The sequence below is a fragment of the Triticum aestivum genome, chromosome 6D (genome assembly GCF_018294505.1).
Source record: "Triticum aestivum cultivar Chinese Spring chromosome 6D, IWGSC CS RefSeq v2.1, whole genome shotgun sequence".
Taxonomy (NCBI): domain Eukaryota; kingdom Viridiplantae; phylum Streptophyta; class Magnoliopsida; order Poales; family Poaceae; genus Triticum; species Triticum aestivum.
Genome location: NC_057811.1, coordinates 118,664,081 through 118,686,138, shown reverse-complemented (window position 1 = coordinate 118,686,138; position 22,058 = coordinate 118,664,081). Strand labels below are relative to the sequence as shown.

General features: G+C 50.4%; 1 protein-coding gene across 1 annotated transcript; it reads right to left on the bottom strand.

Annotated features, from left to right (window-relative positions):
- Positions 1–6,666: 6,666 nt before the first annotated feature.
- Positions 6,667–13,785, bottom strand: LOC123141304 (uncharacterized). The gene is made up of 8 exons (XM_044560481.1): positions 13,652–13,785; positions 13,472–13,557; positions 12,800–13,069; positions 8,272–9,462; positions 8,085–8,196; positions 7,825–7,987; positions 7,205–7,750; positions 6,667–7,120 (listed from the first exon to the last, which is right to left on the bottom strand). Exons 6-8 carry the CDS (start codon positions 7,939–7,941, stop codon positions 6,845–6,847), a joined length of 939 nt encoding a protein of 312 aa, XP_044416416.1. The 5' UTR covers positions 7,942–7,987; positions 8,085–8,196; positions 8,272–9,462; positions 12,800–13,069; positions 13,472–13,557; positions 13,652–13,785; the 3' UTR covers positions 6,667–6,844.
- Positions 13,786–22,058: the final 8,273 nt, after the last annotated feature.

Below are 22,058 nucleotides of genomic sequence, written 5' to 3'. Positions count from 1 at the left end.
TACTCAATAATCAGCTCACGCAGACGGGTGTGGCCCGGTATGTTGATATAGACCAGGCCGCGAGAAACGGATGGTAAAGACGATCGTTGCATCAGAGGCGGCACAGACAGATGAGCCGGCCGTGGCGTTGTAAGCCGGTGCGCATGGGCGAGTTAACCACATCGTTTTGATGTAGTGAACAATTGTCCTGCATCAACAATATTGCAGACCAAGACAAAGATAAACTGCTCTTTGATAAAAAATAATATGTACCAATATATTTTAGATGGATATCACCTGATGTGCCAGGCCGGAAATAATCCGCCATGAAATTAATGATTGCTAGGTGAAGTTGAAGTCGCTCACGGGTGAACCGGCCGCGGCGTGGTAAACCGGTGCAGACGGGTGAGTCGACCGTGGCGTTGTAAGCCGGCGCGGACAGCGAGTCGGCCACGGCGTTGTAAGCTGGTGCGGACACGTGAACCGGCCGCGAGGGTGGACGGGCGAGTCGTCCATGGCGTTGTAAGGCGGTGCGGACGAGCGAGTCAGCTGGCGCGTTTGATGTAAACCAGACCGCGGTACGCGTGCCCATGAAGCCATGCAGCACCGCCGAACGTGCATCCGTGACATAACACCATCCTTTTTCTTTTAATAGCCGTCTTGCCTAAAAAATATCACAGACCAGAGTGATTGTTTTTTGACAAGAGGAATATGTGCCAAAATTATATTTAGAAGGATATCACTTGATTCGCCCGATCGACAGGCGAGTCGGCCGTGGCATTGTAAAACGGCATGGACGGGAGAATCGGCCACGGGGTCGGACGGGTAAGTCGCCCATAGTGTTGTAAACCGTCACGGACGAGCGAGTTGTCCTCCACGTTGCAAGCTGTCTGAATCGCGCGTCTGCTGTCTGAATCGCGCGTCATGGTGACTCAAAAGATTGTTGGAAGTGACGCAATAAAAAACGCCAGCAAAAAGCTCTTGAGCTGAATAGATCTGCGAGTATAAAATAGCACGAGCAGACAACATATGTTTTGTATAATACACACTTAATACGTAGAGTAATTTAACGGAGACGAGTGCACCTGATTACATCCGTAGACATCTGCAGAGCATTTTGAAAACAAGGCGAGCCGGGGTGGCTCAACGCGCCGGCGAGGTAACTTGGTGGCGGCAACTTGTGGCAGCAGAACCGGTTCAACCCGGCGGCGGACATCAGCGAAGGATGATCAGCACCGGCGACTTACACCCAGCAAGATGAGACCACGACATCGGGCTTCGGCAGCGGAGGCGGCAGCCTCTGGTGCGACGGTACCTGCAGCGGCAGTGGAACGAGTCCATGCCCACGACCCCATCCGATCCGGGTCGTGGTTGCTTTTTTTTATAGTACTAGAGCGCTAGTTTTCCTGCTCTTTACTTTTTGCTTTTAATAATGATTGACTGGTCTAACCAGCAGCTGCCGGTCAGTTCCATCTGATGTAAAGTGCTTCGCGTGGGAAGTAGCAATCCTAGTTGAACACCAAAGTGCTAGTATTAATTGTAATGCAGTCTTCATCTTCGTGCCCATCAAGTACTAGTAGTACTACTGTCAGTCGGACAGTCTTTTTAGTTTCTGGTCTTTCTAATTCTTTCCAATTGCTGCCAGCAGATTCCTTCAGTACACGGACTCGATCCGCGGTCGCTATCGGCGCCTGCCTTTTATTTCTTCTCAGAAGGTAACAACAGTTTTCGTCCCTTCGGGACTTGTACTGTGTCGAGAGCAGCAGCATAAAAACCGCAACGGCAGGCTAAGCTTGCTTTTGTCTTGTATTCCTGCCGGTTTAGCAGAAATAAAATGCTTCGGGACCTGAGCCTGTCATCCCATAGTAGCGATTTGAGGGACTCGGTGGATCAGACAGTGAGGCGGATCCGACAATAACAAATCGCCTTGCGTTGGCGGCGAACAGAACGCCAAAAGCTTAATAATTTAACTTTTTTTTCAATCTCATATACGCTGTGCCAGCACTCCTTCATCTGGCTTTATCGCGTCGACTCTTCTTGAACCGGACAGTCGCAAGCTTCTCGATCCATGAAGAATCCCTCCAAGAACTCAACACCACCGTGCGCACGCCCCACGGTGGGCGCCAACTGTCGTGGAATTGTCACGGCAGATGTCCTTAGTGTCAGGACTTAGTCGCGAGGCCAACGCATCTATGCGGTAGCTTGAGAGGGGTTGGGCGGAATCGAGAGACGCAACACAAAACAAGGATTTAGACAGCTTCGGGCCCCGGGAAACATCATCCGGTAGTAGCCCTACATGCTGTTTGTGGCTAGGTCTCATTATGATCATGAGAGAGTCGCCGGTAAGCCGACTCTTTGTGTCTAGCCCTAGAGATTGTTTCTTCTTGCTTGTCCCTCTTTGGGGTGCCCTGCCCCTCCTTATATAAGTTAGAGGGGCGGGTTACATGTGGAGTCCTAGTAGGACTAGGACTAGTCTATCGTTTCTTACAAGTTGAATACAAGTCCGGGTCTTGCTTCCTCGTAAAGGAAATATTCGTCATCCCTTTCTCCTTAAACCGGCCCACCAGAGTATAAGCCAGCGTGCTGGGCCTTGGGCCTTGTCGTCCGTCTGATCCGCCCGCCGGGTCTCCAGTGAGTCACAATGTCCAGGCGGGTTACCTGTGAATCGCCATGTTCGGGCGGATCACCAGTGAGTCGCCAAGCTCCAGCCAGGTCTCTGGTGAGTCGCCAAGTCTGGCCGGGTCATACCGCGGGGTATATCCCCGACAAAGAAGGCAATGACATTGATATTAGTGGCGCGCCATTGTTCATCGACGAGCTGACCCAAAGAGCGGAAGCACAAAAGAAGAGGAAGAGCATTCGCACGGGTTCATACACACAAGATGAGGACAAGTTGATTTGCCAAGCTTGGATGGAGATTAGCCAAGATCCGAGGACCGGCGCGCAACAAAAGGGCATTGTTTTTTGGACGAGAGTCCACAAAACATTCCATGAAAGAAAGATGTTCGAGCCCTACCAAATTTCAAGCAACCATGGCATCGGCTCGATTCAAAACAGATGGTTGTTCATCCAACAAGAGTGCAACAAGTATCAAGCCGCATTTGAGAGCGTTGAAGCACGACCCGTGAGTGGTCTCGGCGTTGGGGACACTGTATGCTCTCCTCTTCCTAGCCCTTTCCTTGCTACGGCCATGAGACTTCGGCCTTGTATATGTTTGCATGTTCACTTCTTGTTGATCATGTGTTGTAGGCATTTCAATCTTTGGACGCATTCAAGGCCCGGCACAATGACAAGCCATTCACTCTTACGCATTGTTGGACGCTCATCAACAATTGCCCTAAGTTCAAGGACCAATACCGTGAACTACAAAGGAAGAGAGGACTGAAGACGGCCAAGTTCGCCGGAGGTGGAGATGGCGAGGCGTTGAAGAGTCCGAGGGGCAAGACCAACTCCAAGGTTGATGACATACGTGATGCCTCATCCATGGCATTGCATGACACTTTGCATGGCATGATGTCTCAAAAGGATGTGACGGACGAGAAGAAGCGGCAAAGCAAGGACGAGCAAATGAAGCAATACCTAGACCTTCAAAGAAAGAAGCTTGAGATGGAGGAGGCGGCCAAGAAGAGGAAGATCGACATGGAGGAGGCCGCCTGGCAAAGGTAGCTCGACATGGAAGAGGCCGCCCGGCAAAGGCAGCAGGATATCGAGGCCGACAACGTCAAGGCCAGGCAGAGGCAGCTCGACATCGAGGCCACCAATGCCGCCACCAAAGCGAAGGAGGTGGCCCTTGCGAACATGAGCGTGGACTTGTCGAAGATGAACGACAAGACAAGGGCCTGGTTCGAGGCCTGGCAGAAGGAGATGCTCGACGCCGAAGGCCTGAACTAGGTCGTCTGATCGGCGTGGCCGTTCTTTTTGGAGGCTGGCATGGATGCCGCCCGCCCGCTGGGCCGCTGGCAGTGTGCCGGCGAGAAAACATTCATTTTGGAGGCCGGTTGTGTTGCCGGCCGCTGGCTGTGTTGCCGGCGAGGACAACTATTCATTTTGGAGGCTGGATGTGTTGCCGGCCGTTGGCCGATGCTGGTGATGGACGTGTAGGCCGCTGGCTTTGTTGCCGGCGTGATGAACTGGGGCCGTGGATTTTTTGTCCAAAAGGACCCCCTGGCCAACAGAATTGCCAAAAAGGACCACTCGTCGAAAATATGGACAAAAAGGACCCCCTAACTAGTGGCGGCAGGCGCGGCAGGCGACACGTGGCACCTGCCGCCGCGCCAGGAGGCGGCGGGCCCTGCCGCCACGGCAGGAGGCGGCCGCGCGGGTCACAACGGGTATCGCACAGTGGCGTGGCTGGGACGGAACGGGCCAGGAGTGGCGGGCCCGGCCGCCACAGGATGAGGCGGCGAGCGCTGCCACTGCCGCTCGCTGGCTGACAGCTCCTGCTGCGCGCGGGCCGAGGCGTGGGCAGGCCGCCACCGGAGGAGGCGGCATCTTTCTAACTTTGCACGTGCGACACCTTTCCTGTTGCAGACGGCGCTGATTCCCGTGCAGTGCTGATTCCCACGCGCGCGGACGACAATGAATTTGACGGGCGGGAATCACTCCGGCTTTCTTCAGCGGATGCGACGGCACTGCGGGAATCACTCACTCGCTGCGGGAATCCGATGCTGCGGGAAGCTGTTGTGCCGACACTACAGGGATCCTAAAATTTCCCGCTTAATTTTCTCGCCATCATTTACCGTCTGAGCTTATAAAAGGAGACACCGATGCTCTCGTCCAGCCATCCTCGAAATCGCCACTACGCAAAGTGTGTAACACATTTTTTCAGTCGGTATGAGTTTGCCTTGCTCGGATCAAAGCATTAGACCGAGGAAAATGAAGAATGCAAGTTTGCCTCCAGGGGTGGCAGTCCAGCGGTGTTGGTGTGGCGATCTTTGCAAGGTGAAGGAGGTTACGGATTTTTCAGATTGGTTGGGCATGAAGTTTTTCATGTGCGCCAATTATGAGGAAGATCCACCCATAGCTATTTCAGAGTACGACAAGCCTCCGGTATGCTTTAACCATCACAAATTGATATTGTTGGTATTTTGATAGATTCTTTAATAACATTCTTGTTTCTTCTTCTAGTCTCCTCGGCCTCTGTGCATGTACTATCGTTGGATTGACACGGAGATGCCGGCTTGGGCAGTGACTGAGATTCGTGAAAGAAGTCGCCGTGCGTGGAATAGTTTCTATGCGGAAGAGCGACGCGAGAAGGCGGAAGCTGAGGAGAAAGCAGAGCAAGAGAAAGAGTTAAAAGAATATTATGCGGAGCAACACCGTTTTTTCCAGGATTTAGGAAAGAAAAACAGGGAAGAGGCTCGTCGCATGGAGGAGCAGGAACGACAGCGAAAGGAGGCTCGTGAGGCGGAGAGGCAGAGAAAGAAAGAAAGGGCTCGTGAGGCCAAGGCAGCAGAAGAAGCCGACTATGGAAAAGGAAAATATCAACGCTGGACTCAGTAGATTCCTGTGGTAGTATTTTAAATTTTGCAATCATTTGTATCTTTATTTCTACAGTTTAATGTAGCTTTATTTCAGTAGTTAAATGTAGCTTTATTTCACTTCTACGATGTATCTTATTTTCAGCTGTACCGTGTCGTAATGGAAAAAAAATATAGTTTTAGAATAAAGTAGTGGCATTTTCTTGCCCTCCACTAATATCGAACATCGTGCAAAAACTACGGAATGAAATTAAGATAGAACATAATGCCCTACAATAAGGGAGTACAAACTAATAATGCAAGTACATCTGAATTAAACGGTAGAACTGGAATACATCTTAAAAACTACATGAAGGCATCATCGTCATCCTCCGTCGATGCAGAACTCTTGCCCTTCGAGGATGCAGAACTCTTACCCTTGGACGATGCAGAAATCTTGCCCTTCGAGGATGCAGGACTCTTCCCCTTAGACGATGCAGAACTCTTGCCCTTAGACGATGCAGAACTCTTGCCCTTTGATGATGCAGAACCCGGAAGCGGCGGCATGAAGATATCATCTTCGTCCTCGCTCTCCTCAGTCCATAAAAATGGATGCTTATCTGCAGTCCTTCTGAAAGTTTCACTCTTCGGCTCCACTACCTTCTTCCACCTTGCATTCAACCTAAGAAGTTCTTTACGTACCTCCTCATAGGTCCTTTCAGGCCACCCAGACCTACGTAATTGGTGAGCCAACTCATTCATTATGGTGTCACTACCGGTGAGTTCGTCCCATGGAACTATCCTATTGTCCATCCTGAAATCGGAAGCTAGCCTCAGAAGAGTGCTGCTCATCCTAGGGTGAAAACTACGATCAACAGGATAATGGGACATCTCGACTACACTACACTCGAATGCTTATCCACCTCCGTCTGAAGGGGGTTTTGTAGGTAGAGAGGAGAAAATGGCGGGAAAGAACGACTGCAGTATGGCGGGAAAGGGTTGGCGGGAACATATGGCGGGAAGGGGTTGGCGGGAACATATGGAGGGAAAGCGTTGGCGGGAAAATATTGAGGGGAAAGGGTTGCCTGAAAATATACATTTTTAATGTCTAAGATGGGCAATGGTTGCACAGTATTCATCAGCCAAAATTTAAAAAAAAATCATCTCGGCCTAACATAAGCCGAAGAGTGGAGCGGGATAGTATGGCGGGAGATATAGGCGGGAAAAATTGTTCCTGACTGGTGCATTTTTATTTCAGCATACATAGATGTTCAAATCGAAAAGTCTGATACTGACATATGTAGATACAATGGGTCGCGCACGTGGATAGATGAATCACCCTACTTTACGATGACCACCTGGCCTTTCCTTACGACCGGAAGGCGACAAGCGATTAGGTGGCCGAGTTACACGAAGACCGCGGCCGTACTCCAATTCGGCTTCATGTATCTGCGAGTCCTGCGTAGGTGGTGGAGTCGTGAATCCTTGTTGCGAACCTGAAGCGTAATTGTAGGCGTATGGTTGTGACTCCGCGGGGATAAAGATGGGCCAATAACTTCCCCTCCGAAGAACTTTGTAACTAATGATGTAACCGTGTGGCCATGATCATGTGATGCTCCCCGGACGCCTCTGTTGACGCCACGTTGGGTGTTCTCATCGCCCCAATTAACATCAGGTATGTCCTGCACATAGTAACATTGTAAACAAACTGTTAGAGGATAATATATGATATCATTGTAAATGCATTGAAATGTAAACATGACTACCTGATCAGATCCCTCTCCTATACTGTCTGGCCATTGTACGTGGTGCTGGTTTAAATCTGGTACACGAGTCTCCTCGGGCATGGGGATCCCTCGCGTGGAGAGATACGACTGAGATCCCTCACCTTTGGTGTATGCATCATATCCTGTGTACGCATATGGGTTAGGGGAAAGAGTCTGCTCGGGCATCGAATCCAAGCCCGTGCCATGGTCCTGAGATGTCTGCCCCTGACGAAGCTGCATCAAAGAAGAGCGATGCAGTGGTAGAGATGAGTCATGTCGTGGCAATGTCGTTCTAGTACTCGGACCCTCCCCCCACTGCCCATGGCTCGTAGGCGCCTCGCTCGGTCTGGATGACGGCGCCGCACTCGGTCTGGCTGACCTCGCTACCGGCATGTTGTATGCTCCAGTGACAACGTCGTCGCCTCTACCGCATCTGAACTTCTTTGCCACGTATTGCTGAAAACGCTTCTGGAATGACTTGCGAGCTGGGCCCTGGGCCGGCATGCTATCCGTAGCCATCTGCCCTACTTCGTTGCAACTTTCAAGCTGAACAATATTTGGATGTTATTTAGTTCAAATGATTATGAAATGATGGACCAAAAAAAGTTACAAGTGATTACCATCTGGTCACGATAGTAAGCTGCATGCAGCTCAACATGTCTCCGCGCCTGCTCCTCTTGTGTGAGATGTGTTGGTATAGTAGCTGGCTGACTGGCCAGGCTAGCACGTGTGTTCATGCAGTACCACTGCTTGTACGCTTGATCCGTACTTCCATCGTGTGGTCTGCAAAATTAAATAATTACATAAACCGTTGTGATGAAAGCAAAGCATCTTCACGCATCGTATGATCATCGTAATAAAATATGTAAATAAAATATACCTAAGTTGATGCACTATATCTTGCTAGCGCTTCATTTTCCCACTTGTGTACCCATTCAATGTTCTGTTCCCTCCAATCGTATAAACTCCAACCCCTGCCCATATTGATTAGCCTGCAAATTATGTAACAAAGTGTGAGTTTAGTAAATTAAAAAAGACACTAACTATTTAGGGAGGTCACATCTTACTTATGGGTTTCCTCATCGATACGTCTTGGAGAAGGTGGTGGAATTTCTTGATAGAGACCGAACTGTCTCATTACACGCTCTGGGTTGTAAGGCTCAACACACCACAGGAACAATAAGTTGCAGCGAGTCAGCCAGAATGCACTATCGCTCAACATGCCTGGTGTGAAGGGTCGAGCATCAAAGACCATTTGTAGCTGGTCCTGAGTCCACGGGTTCCATATGACTTCTGCCTCATCAAGTATCTCAAACTGCTGGTGGTATATAGGGTAACAATTTTTCGCAATATCTGGAGACCAACGTTTCCGTGCCTTTGTCCACCTGGTGGCCATAGTTGCACTGCCACCCTCGCTAAAGTCGTATGGGTGTACGGGTTGTACTATACGAGGTCGTCCTACAGGGTGGTATTCCCAGGACCACAACTGTAGAAACTCGTAGGCGACACAAAGTAATGGAGCTTTTTGTGCGAAAGAGGTTTTTTTGTGTGGCATCACACAAGCCTCTATATGTATGAGATAGCATGGCAGAACCGAAGCTGTATTTTGGCTGCTCGGGTAAAGGTTCATCTACCATATTCTCTGCAATGTAGATGAGACCAGGGATAACTACGTCCCCATGTGAATTTGGAAACAGATTCCCGAGGAGCCACAACAAATACGCAAACAGATGTCTTTTTCTCGTCTCCTCATTGGCGAAGCTAGATAAAATTAGAAAGTTATCACGAAGCCAGACGAGTGGGATGCCCCGAGGGCCACCAGAACGTTGTGATTCTGGCATTTCCATCCCAAGACGGGCTGCTATATCTAATGCCCAAGATGGAGACACTCGTGGAGAGAGTAACGGCTCACCTCTAATTGGTAGAGCAGTGATCATAGAAACATCTTTCAGTGTAGGTGCAAGCTCCCCAAAACGAAAGTGAAAGGTGTGGGTTTCAGGTCTCCACCGGTCAACGAGGGATCTCAAAAGGGATGGGTCCGAACGTACTTGGTCGTCGCATGATGTGAGCCTAGCAAAACCTTGTAGTCCATAAGCGTCAAGGTGAGCAAGGAAAGAATTGTGTATTGGCCATGTTTTCTTTATGGTTCAAAGTCTGAAAGGCCGATAATCATGCTTAATATTTGGGTTCAAAAATAGGTGGCAACAGTGGCCGGCGTCATGGGGCCCCTGCAAAAGCACTGGCACTTCACCCATAACCTGCACACAAGCATACAAATATAAATTACGAGGAAGACACAAATACAAATGCAAATCAAAATTAACTTAAAAAACAAAGAGATACGATTTACATTAATTATCTGAAGTGAACATCACGAGTACAATAATACAAAGAGATTCAATTTAAATTTAATATAAGTACACATAACGAGTAGAAATATAAATAGACATAGCGAGTACATATATATCAACATCATGCGTTGTTGTTGGCTCGATACGGGCATTCTCTGCGTGAATGTCCAGGACACCTGCAAACGCGGCATCGCCTTGGTTCTCCCATCTGGCTATGGTCCATGTCATTGCGATGATGCCTAGACTGACGTCGTCCCTTTGCGGTTCTCATCAAGTCGGCGTTCGGAACCCATTTCGGCCCATCTGGCCACAACATTTTGTAGTTCATATCAATGCCCCAAGCCCAGAACTCACCATTCCAAGTGTTGTACACATTGTACATGTTGAAGTACAGCGATATGTATGGCTCGACGCTGATTTTTTGATCAGCAGCCGCCCGGAGCACATGACTGCAAGGGTAGCCCTCAAGCTTGGGCTTGTTACAGGTGCACTCACAGGAGGCTGAGCCAAGGGTGACAGCTTGCTTTTTTGATCCTCTGTGGTGACCCTTAACGTACTTGGCTCGCACACTGATCTCCCACTTATTCCTAAGTGCGTCCACTTTCCTGCAGCCATGACTTTGGGACTTCTTTGCTTTCTCGTCCAGATGTCTTTGCATCTTCTCGGACCATGGCTTGTTCAATTCAACTTGTGCTTTGGCGACGGTGACCCTGTCTCCAAAGTATGACAGGGTCCGGTTCCAAGTTTCTTCAATTAGGGCTGTGATAGGCAGTGCTCGCACCCCTTTAAGAACACCATTGTACACCTCTGACATGTTGCTGGTCATTATTCCATACCGAGCCCCGGTGTCGTGAGCCTGCGCCCACTTGTCCAAATGAGGGCAATTCTCGCCGATCCACTGGCTCAAATTTATGGGTGTCCTACGACCCCTCCGGTCTTCTCTCTGCGGCAAGGCCGCGCGGTCGATCTCACCATTGATACCTGCCCATATCGCATTCATTTTGGCTTCAGTTTTTTGCATGCACATCCTCTTGAATAACTTGAACCAATCCTTGTTTTTGAATTTGGAGTAAAAGTTTGCTGCCAAATGCCTCATGCACGACCTTCCCTCTAGATTGGGCCAGCCCCACTCTTCTTCCGACGCCTTAATTATTTCAAGAGCGCTTAATAATCCAGTGTTACGATCAGAGATGATGCAAACACCTTTACGCTCTTTCACGACACCCATCTTCACGCAGCTCAGGAACCACAACCAGCTATCTTTGTTCTCGCTCTCGACCAATGCATATGCAATAGGAAGAAGCTGATTATTTGCATCCGCTGCAATCGCCACCAATAGTGTGCCCTTGTACTTTCCTGTGAGAAAGGTACCATCAACTGATAATACCGGGCGACAGTGCCTGAAGGCTTGTATAGTCTGGGCGAATGCCCAGAATAAGCGGTCCAGGATTAGCTCACCCGGGTTCATTGGGTTTGGACGTTCTCTCCGCCAAACTTGAGTCCCCCTATTAGCACTTGCTATTTGATGAAGCATTCTAGGGGCATAAGAATAGGCCTCCTCATAGGTACCATACAAGTTCTTGAATATATTTTCATTCGCACGCCTAGCCTTGCTGTAGCTAACAGGGAAGCCAATTAGATCCTCTGCATCTTTTTGTAGAGCCCTAACACTAATGCCGAGACTTCCCTGCACAATCGTTTCCATCGTCTGTGCCACATATTTTGCTGTCACATTGCAGTGATTTGAAAGAGTCCCAGTTTGCTCACAGGTATGCTCCACTATTTTTGTGATATGCCATGACTGACATACCCCAGGCTTCAGTCTAGCGAGAACTCTTCCGCGGCAACCTTTCGCGGTGTGGATGCATATGACCTTCAACTCTTTTTTTATCAGACTGCTTCACTCTATGCTGGCGGTCGATGCCCATTGCATAGCTACCCATTGCCTGGTAAGCAGACTTCTTGTGTGGGAAAACTTGCCCAACCTCCAGGCTCCCCACTCCTAGGCCAGAAGCAGAGTGAAATTCGTTGGTGATGCTCATATCCTGTAAAAACCCAGGTTGTAGTGCCGCCGCGACCGCCCTCTGAGGAGGAACATCTTCTTCTTCGCTTGACTCCGAAGACGCAGAAGAATGATCATCATCATCTAGCGCCTCCGGCAATCCCTCCACGTGTTCGCTCATGTCAACGGCTGCATACCAATATCCTGTGTCATACACAGGCTGGCCGCCCGTCGGTTCTGATGGGCCGACGCTAGAGGCTAATGTGATGGCCAACTCGACCTCACCACCCCCGCTACTGCATCCGGCAACATCAGTGACTGAAATGAACTCCACATACACCATCGGCTGACCATACATTGAGTTATTGGGATTGCTTGCAAACCTCATGTACGACCCCCATGACCGATCACCTGTGACAGGCCGCAAACCCCAACGGGCAACTGTCCCATCATTTCCTCCGTCAACGACGAAGGCCTCCATTGTCATTTTTTCCCTGGCCAAACACCGCTCGGATGCACCTTCTAACTGCTGCGTAACCCACGTTGACCATGTCTCTCACTATAACTGTAGTCGACTCGCACAAGGACACATCCACCCCGAATGGACCGTCGCGTAAGACGTTCCCATAGTACACTACTAAATTTTCCATAGTACCTAACCAACCTACATGTTTACATTTCAAACAATTAGTAACAGAACATTTAGTAGTAGTACGATGACAACATTTACATATCATACGACTAAAATAATAATCGTATTTTCGTTACAAATATTCGGTTTGTTTCTAGAATCATTTGCTTACACTTTCCGGGGTTGTTTGGTTAACGGGTATTTAGAGATCTAATTTTTCTCAAACTCGTCTACTAGCATCACAAACTAAAACTCTGTTTGCTTTTCTCTAACTACCCCTAAAATATCCTAAACTGGTTCTCGTAACATGCAAAAACTGAGCTTTTGGAAAAACGACTATTAGTAAAAGCTAATTTTCTTACAACAGGTTATGACAAACCTGAGGGTAATTACTCGCTATCCAAACAACCACTAAACATAATAGTACGATAATAACATTTTAATATCATATGAGTAAAACATTTAATTTCTTCCGGCTTTATAATTTTTTTTCATATCATACGATAACAATCATTTATTTACAAATAATAATATTTGCAGGGGCATGCACATTATTCACAACAGTACATCCATATAAAAACTATTAACAAAATTACAGTGTCATTTTATACCTTAACTCCAATATGGATGTGCTTGCAAATGCAATTAAGAGTCCAAATAGTTCGAATAAATATCCGTCACCAGTACTATATGAACAGAGTCAACCTATTATCACATGAACATCAATATTACACACGGACTTTTCTTTCTGCTATCAAAAGTATGAAAATAGCACTTGCATGTATGTGGTCATCACCTCAAAAGGGACAGCGAAGATGGAAACACAATTTCTTCAATCACGTCATCTCCTCCTTGTTTGCTACTAAGATGAATTATTTTACCTAATTACATACATCATCAAGTACATTAGCACATAATCGTAACATATAAAATTTAGATTATTGCGACATAACAAAGTAGACCTACAGCCTCCTAACTATAGACTTATTAATAAACATACCACATGAAATAACATACCACATGCAATGAACAATTACAGTACAAGTTTTTTCTTAATTACCGTATTAAGATTTCTCGCATGTCAATACTAATGGACGCACCTAACATTGATACAACATCTTCAACCTACTCTTCTAAAAAAATATATTATAAATGCTACATCTGTCGTCTGAAATTATTTCTAGCCTCTAAGCACTAACATTGCATAGCTAATGATGAGCTAAAAGACTAACTAATTACCACCTTGCATGCACAAAAAAATCAATTTATTGCAAAGCTCATACCTTGATCTTCAACTTCGTACTTCACTTCGCTAGGCAAATCGTACTCCTGAAGCTCTAAATGAGTCCAAAAAGTGATGAAATAATGCCTAACAAAACAGAGAACACATAGTTATGAACTAAACAAAAAGAGTGAAAACATCATGCATGCGAACGAAACCAACAAAAATGGATAGATCTTACCTTCGTCTATCTTTTCTTCCACTTCAGCATATTCAAAATCCAACTCTAAATCGCCCTAAATCACGAATGAAAGTGCTTAGTGAGTATTTCTTTCTCTCCGTTCTTACCGCTTAGAGAGCAGAAGAGGATGCTAGAGACAGTGTGCTTGCGCACGGAGCAGAAGCATAGTATATAAAAGGAAGAGGATCCTTGTAGTGTCGGCACAACAGGATAAACTCACCTATCGGAGCCTCGGATTCCCGCACAGAGTGAGTGTATTTCTGCAGTGCCATCGCGTCCTTTGAAGCAAAAGCCAGCGCTGGGTGAATGATTCCCGCAGTGCCGTCACGTCCGCTCAAGCAAAAGGCAGTTGAGTCCCTAGGCAGCAACGCAGCGGAATCAGTGCGGGTGCATACAAACGCAAAAGCCCGCTCACGGGCAGCAGAATCATCGCGAATAAAGAAATAAAAGGCGCAGATTCCTGCCCTCTGCAGCATCGGATTCCTGCGCGTGGGAATTAGCGTTGTCTGCAACACTGGGTCTGTCGGCGCGCATGCAGCAGCAACAGTGTCGCCGCCACATGCAGTGGCGGCCTGGCCCACGCCTCGCTTTCCGTGCATTAGAGTCTGTCGGCCTGCAAGCGGCAGGAGCAGCGCCGGCCGCCTCATCCTGTGGCGGCAGGGCCCACAAGGCCCGCCCCGTTCCGTCCCGGCGATAGACACTGTGCAGATGACGTTATACCCCGCGCGGCCGCCTCTTGGCGTGGCGGCAGGTGACACGTGTCGCCTGCCGCGCCTGCCGCCACTAGTGAGGGGGTCCTTTTTGGCAATGTTTTCGGCATGTGGTCCTTTTTTGGCAATTCTGTTCGCCAGGGGGTCCTTTTGAACAAAAAATCGGGGCCGTGAACTAGGGCTTGGCATTTGAAACGTTGCTCTTTTTTTAAATAGACGCGGACAGGATGGGGCCAACGGATGCGGCCGCGCGCTGGGCGCACGGCCACCGCATCTCAGGACACGCCCGGACACAACCCCAAATCCCTACTCAAGCGGACAGAATCCGGACAAAACGGACATCCATTTGGGGTCGCGCGGTGGAGTTGGCCTCACGAAACCCATCCACCCTGGGCCCCGCACCGCGCCGTGCAGTCCGGAATCACGGGCCGTGTACCATGCGCCACAGGCACAATTTACTGTGGCCTCTCGTCGCGGCCGCCGGCCGGATGCCCGCTTCGCGTCCTGTCACTCGCACGATCGACCGACCACCTGCTCGTCATCGTGCACCTGCTTTTGAGTCCAGCTTCATGCCCTCTTTTGCTTTGCCAAAAGAAGATCCACTAAACTCACTAAACTAAGCTTATCGTGTTCGTTTACGCCATCTCAAAGCTGCTTCTAGTAGCGCCACTCAAGTGGTAGCGAAAGGGAACGCCATCTTTATTCTTTCTCTGGCGCGTACCTTCCGTACCTCGGCATGTACCGGCAGATATTCCGAGCTCCTCCGAGAGTGACGCGCGACTTTCGAGGCTCTCCCGCGGCCGGAGTACTCTTTCACCATCGCCGACGACGGACGGGTTGAACTGCTCTGCCTTTCGAGAGGAAAAAAGGAGAGTGGAACGGTGAAGCTAGCTAGCGCAGTGCAGATCTGCAGATCAACCACGTAGCATTAGTACAGTACGACATTGAATAAATACGGTACAACCGGTCATACGATCCCAAGGGTGAAAGGCACGCCAATCTGTCCAATATTCAGTGGAGTATTCTTTTCTGACCAGGACTACACAGGTCCATCGTGGTCATTGTCAGACCGGCTAATTTTTTTTTGCCTCGGCTAGTTCGTTTATCATCGGAGAGATTCCCGGCTTCCCGTCGCGCAATGTTCAAATAAACCAATCGATGGGTCACAGACGAGGAATCAGACCAAGCGCAGCGGCACGCCGACGCTGCTTAAGCAAAGTGCATGGAGGCAAGCACACTGCCCGACGTACGCCGTTGGCCATGCATCGGCTTCTGTAAACAAACCTTCTCGGCCTGCCAGCAGTTAGCTCCAGACACACCGTTAATCCATGGCTCGTTGACGGCCGCGTGTGTCTGGGTCTGGGTGTAAACGTGGGACCCGTACCGTGCAATCCGGAATCACTGGCACGGGCACGGGCTCCTGGCCGGAACAACCGCCATCGTTTCCCCCACGAATTTACATACGGTATTTTTCTAAGCAGCCATGGGTGAGGAGGATGATCGTGCCGACATGTATTTTCCTCCGGCTTTTCAAGCTCCCGTCAGCAACTTTGCTCTTTCTGCTACTTTCTCACACAACTTGTCAAGGGTGAGTATTCTGTCTTTTGACGCCTGCCTCCCATATCCTTGATGATTAGATAAACTGAACAAAGGGAGGTCATCTTGTTGATTCGTGCTTCCCTTCCGTACCACGGCGTGTACCTGACTGCCACCTCTCGCCGGTCGCCGCCTTCCAAGCTTTTCTTCTCCAAAAAGAAAAGCAAAAACAAAGAGTACAAGCATGCATCACATATTTTTCCTGCTCTCGCACCGTTTAAAATGCAGCGTAGTCAAAACCCGGCCGGGCACGCATTGCTTTCGAGCAGATCAATCCGTCTTTCGACTTGGAGTACGCGGACGGGGCTTTAATTTCCACGGTCCTCCGAGGGAGCGGTAGTAGCAATAGGTACGTGTTCTTCTATCAACTTGCTTATTTTTGCCGAATTCTTCTGTTAATTGTAGACGGAGAGTTTTGCAATATAATAAACGTTGTATTGATAGGATGCTGATGCACGTATATATAATATACGGAAGGCCTCTATCTCAACTATACAAGACTAGGAGGTGGGCCACAACTTCAATACATGTGCAATACAAAATACATACTCAACACCCCCCGCAGTCGTAGCATCGCCGGAGACACATGCACTGGCCGAAACTCCTCAAAGACGGGAGTAGCCAATCCCTTAGTCATCACACCAGCAAACTGTTGCGTCGTCGGCACGTGAAGAACCCGAACACGGCCAAGGGCAACATGCTCGCGCACGAAGTGAATATCAAACTAAATACGCTTTGTACGTTGATGGTGCACCGGGTTGGCAGAGAGGTAGACCGCGCTGACGTTATCACAGTAGACAAGAGTGGCCTTGTGAACATCACAAAGCAACTCCTGGAGCAGCTGACGCATCCAAGAGCATTCCGTCACGGCATTAGCCACGACACGATACTCTGCCTCGGCGCTGGAGCGGGACACCGTGGGCTGCCGCTTCGACGACCAAGAGATCAATGAGGGCCCAAGGTAGACGCAGTAGCCTGACGTAAAGCGTCGAGTGTTGGGGCAGCCAGCCTAGTCGGCATCCGAGTAGGCCACGAGGTCGGTCGAGGCGGAGGCCGTCAGGGTGAGTCCCAAAGACATGGTGCCGCATATACAACGGAGAATACGCTTCACCAAGGTCCAGTGAGAGTCACACGGAGCGTGCATGTGGAGGCACACCAGCTAGACAGCGTACTGCAGGTCGGGTCGGGTCTGCGTCAGGTACTGTAAAGCTCCAACTATGGAGTGATAGAACGTTGCATCGGACGCGAGAAACCCCTACAAAACAGAGACCTTCGCCTTCGTGTCGACGGGTGTGGGCGCCGGCTTGCAGTTAAGCATACCGGCACGCTCCAGGAGCTCGTGGGCGTACTTCTGCTGATGCAGAAAGAACCCGTCAATCTGTCGGACCACCTCGATGCCGAGGAAGTAGTGCAGGGGCCCCAAGTCCTTGAGGGCGAACTCATCACGAAGACGAGCAGTCAGACGTTGAAAGAGATCGGGGGCGGACGCCGTGAGGATGATGTCTTCGATGTAGAGCATCAGATATGCAGTGTCATCTCCCTGATGATACATGAAGAGTGAAGCATCAGAGCGAGTGGATCGAAATCCCAGAGTCTGCAGGAAGGCTGTGATACGCTGGTACCAAGCACGAGGCACCTAGTTCAACCCGTAAAGGGAACGGGAGAGCAAGCACACGAAGTCGGGGTGCTCGGCGTCGACGAAACCAGTGGGCTGCTCACAGAACACCTGCTCGGCGAGATGGCCGTGCAAGAAGGCGTTGGAGACATCCAATAGTGCACAAGCCAGGCGCGCGAGACCGCCAGCTGGAGCACAACGCGAATCATGCCCGGTTTCACAACCGGGGCGAAGGTGTCGGTGAAGTCCACGCCCGCGTGCTGCCGAAAACCACGAACCACCCACCGAGCCTTGTAGCGCTGGAGAGAACCGTCCGGGCGAGTCTTGTGGCGAAACACCCACGTGCACTTGCGTTGTAGGGCGTCGAACTCCTCCTACATCGCAGCTAGCCAATGGGGATCCCGAAGGCAGCGCGAACGAAGGTGGGGACGGGTGATAGCGTCGACGTCGAGGCGGCGCACACATACTCGTCGGAGGAGTAGTGCGTGCTCGGCCGAAGCACTCCTGCTCGGGCACGGGTAGTGACACCAAGCGGCGGGCCAGCAGGGCCGGCGGTGGCGGCGGGGGTCGTGGCGGTGGCAGGGGCCGCGGCCACGAGAGAGGCGCCGACGGCAACGGGTGCACCTGTGTCGGCGGCAGGGGCCGCAGCGGCAGCAGCGCCTGCCGAGCCGGCCGCGGAAGGGGCGACGGGCGAGGAGGATGTCGAGCCCGTCGCAGGGGTGGTGTCGCCACCCGGGGTGGCGGGCGGGGTGTGAGGGAGTCCTGGACTAGGGGGTCCTCGGGCGTCCGGCCAGTTCTCTGTTGGGCCGGACTGATGGGCTATGAAGACATGAAGACCGAAGACTACACCCGTGTCCGGATGGGACTCTACTTGGCGTGGAAGGCAAGCTGGGCGACCGATTATGAAGATTTCCTCCTATGTAACCGACTCCATGTAACCCTAGATCTCTCCGGTATCTATATAAACCGGAGGGCATAGTCCGGATAGGACAAATTCATTACCATATACTCATAGGCTAGACTTCTAGGGTTTAGCCATTACGATCTCGTGGTAGATCAACTCTTGTAACACTCATATTCATCAAGATCAATCAAGCAGGAAGTAGGGTATTACCTCCATAGAGAGGGCCCGAACTTGGGTAAACATTGTGTCCCCCGTCTCCTGTTACCATCGATTCTAGACGCACAGTTCGGGACCCCCTACCCGAGATCCGCCAATTTTGACACCGACATTGGTGCTTTCATTGAGAGTTCCACTGTGCCGTCGCCGAGAGGGTCGATGGCTCGCCTTGTTGTCAAGGATAATATCATCTCCGGAGGAGCCCTGGCCCCGGGCCAGACCCTCCGGCTCAGCGGCTTCATCATGGCCGCCGACTCGGCCCTTAAGCCGACGATGACCTCTCAAGTCATCGAAAATCGCCTCCGCGTTGATCCCGAATACTCCGCCCGCATGGATCCAGTGGAGTTATCGTCGTTGAACGAACTCCTGGATCGCATGGCCGCCTTGGGGGTCACTACAGACTACGATCGGGTCGGGCTTAAACCCGAGGAGAGAGAAATTAAAACTCCACCGATCACCCATCAGATCTCGGTAGTCGAGGAGCGGAGCAACTCTTCTACTATATTGTGGACGAACTATGTTCGGATCCCCGATCTCGAAGAACTGGACACTCTTGGGCAGAAAAGCATGCCTCTTCCTCTGAACATAAAGTCGGACGACGAGCCTAAAAATTCAGCCGATATCCCGGAGCCCGAACTGTCCGGCCCGGTAGACCTCCAAACTCCGGATCCAAAATCGGGTCAGGGTTCGGATTCAATTCCACCCACCCACCCGGACATAGATGCTCTCAGGAGCATCAAACAACAGTCTCAGGAAACGGTCCACCACTTCTGGGCCAGATTCCTCCTTGTTAAAAACAAGGTAAAAGACTGCCGCGACGAAGACGCAATAGCAGCATTCTCCAACAACTGCGTGGATGAAGGTATCCTTAACGCCATCAATCGCCGTCGCATACCAAAGTTCGCTGACCTAGCAATGATCGTACAAAAGTACAGCGCGATGGAAAGCGCCTGGAAAACTCAGGCAGCTTGCTGGGAACCACCCCGACTGCCCCTACATGCAAAAAGGACGCGCCCCCGTGGCACGCCCAGCCGAACAGTCAAAAAACATAAACCTATTACGTTGCAAGACACCGTTCTGGAGGGATGGCTCAATGGCCCATGCAAAATACACACGACGCCGGATATCATGGCAACCCACAACCTTAGAGCATGTTGGATACTTCGGCAGGTGGCCAAGAGCGGCGAAAACATCCTTATCAAGGACACCCCAGAACAACACCCTCCAGCAAACGATGACAACAGAGTATTGGCAGTCTTCGAGACATTCGCTTCAAACAACAAGCGTAAAAGGGCCCTGCGCGATCTCGCCGAAGTTTGCCAGGTCGCTGCAATTGACCCCTGGAACGACCCAAATCCACTTCCTTCGAGCCAGCATAAGAAACAGTCAAATTTCAGGTCCATCCAACAGACCTGAAGAAGACATCGTCTATCGGAGCGCAACTCAGCCCTGCAGTCGACACTGCACTACGAGACTTCCTGCGCGAAAACTGGGATATATTCGCTGGGCATCCTTCCGATATGCCAGGAATCCCGCGCGAGTTGGCCGAACATAGCCTCAACATACTAAAGGGATATAAGCCGGTCAAGCAAACTCCGCGGCGCTTTTCCAAACCCAAACGACAAGCTATGGGGGAGGAGCTAGCCAAACTCATCGAGGCCAGATTCATCAAAGCCATCAAACATCCGGACTGGTTGGCAAACTTGGTAATGGTACCAAAGAAGGATAAATCATGGCGCCTATGCGTCGATTTCAAAGACCTTAACAAGGCTTGCCCTAAGGATCCCTTCCCTCTTCCCCGCATTGACCAAATCATTGACGCTACCGCAGGTCACGACTCGATGTGCTTCCTTGATGCATACTCCGGATACCATCAAATCAAAATGAAGGAGTCTGATCAAGCCGCAACAACATTCATTACACCATACGGGCCGTTTTGCTTCAACACCATGCCTTTCGGGCTCAAGAACGGCGGCGCCACCTACCAGCGCATGATCCAAACATGCCTCAAGAAACAGATCGGCAAAACAGTGGAGGCCTACGTGGACGACGTTGTCATAAAAACTAGACACGTCGAAACACTAATAGACGACTTGCGTCTCACATTCGACAACCTCCGCATATACGACATCAAGCTTAACCCGGAAAAGTGCGTCTTCGGCGTCCCTGCCGGTAAACTATTGGGCTTCATCGTTTCCAATAGAGGGATTGAAGCAAATCCAGCCAAAATCCGAGCTCTGTCACAACTGGCTACACCAACCGAACTCAAGCAGGTCCAAAAACTCGCTGGGTGCGTGGAAGCTTTAAGCCGCTCCATCTCCCGGTTGGGAGAAAAGGCGCTGCCGCTCTATCGCCTTCTACGGCGCACCGATAACTTCGAGTGGACAGACGCGGCGATGGACGGACTGGAAGAAATAAAAGCCCTTCTGGCAAGCAACCCAATCCTGGCCGCGCCAAACGCCGGCGAACCAATGATCTTATACATATCAGCAACACACCAGGTGGTGAGCGCCGTACTCGTCGTCGAACGAGAACAGGACGGACACAAATTTCCGCTCCAGAAGTCGGTATACTACGTATCCACCTTACTCACACCATGCAAATCTCGGTACCCTCATTATCAAAAAATAGCATATGCAGTTTTCATGGCACCTCGAAAATTGCAACACTACTTTCAGGAGTGCTCTATCACAGTGGCCTCCGAAGTGCCCCTCAATGATATAATTAACGACCGGGATGCAACGGGCCGGATTGCCAAATGGGCCATTGAGCTCCTGGCATTCGACATCACGTACAAACCACGTCGAGCCATCAAATCCCAGGTACTGGCTGACTTTGTCGCCGAATGGACAGAAGCCGAACTCCCTAAAGAGTACGACGCGTATTCCAACTGGGTGATGCATTTTGTTGGCTCCAAGATATTGGCAGGGCTAGGGGCGGGCGTCGTATTAATGTCCCCCACAGGAGATATCGTCCAGTACGTACTCCAAATACTATACACAGACTCCAACAACGCAGCTGGATACGAGGCCTTGGTACATGGCCTCCGGATGGCCGTATCAATGGGCATACAACGCCTGGAGGTGCGCGGGGACTCAAACCTCGCAATATCCCAAATTAATGGAGACTTTGATGCCAAAGATCCAAAGATGGCAGCTTATCGCAATGTTGTTTTGAAGATGTCAGCTCGGTTCGAGGGACTCGAATATCATCACATCGCCCGCGAAAGTAACCAGGCGGCAGACGTCCTTGCTCGCATCGGCGCTAAGCGCGACCCCGTCCCACCTAACATCTTCTTCGAAAGGCTCTTTAAGCCATCCGTGGTATGGCAAGGGGGAGATAGCAACGACAGTCCCGTTCCGAACA

Bases quoted from the DNA above. Each gene is read 5' to 3' on its own strand.
- LOC123141304 (XM_044560481.1), bottom strand. From the start codon at position 7,941: ATGAACACACGTGCTAGCCTGGCCAGTCAGCCAGCTACTATACCAACA. The intron at 7,751-7,824 runs GTAATCACTTGT...AATATTGTTCAG, and splicing joins CTTACTATCGTGACCAGATG to CTTGAAAGTTGCAACGAAGT. The intron at 7,121-7,204 runs GTAGTCATGTTT...TACTATGTGCAG, and splicing joins TAGGAGAGGGATCTGATCAG to GACATACCTGATGTTAATTG.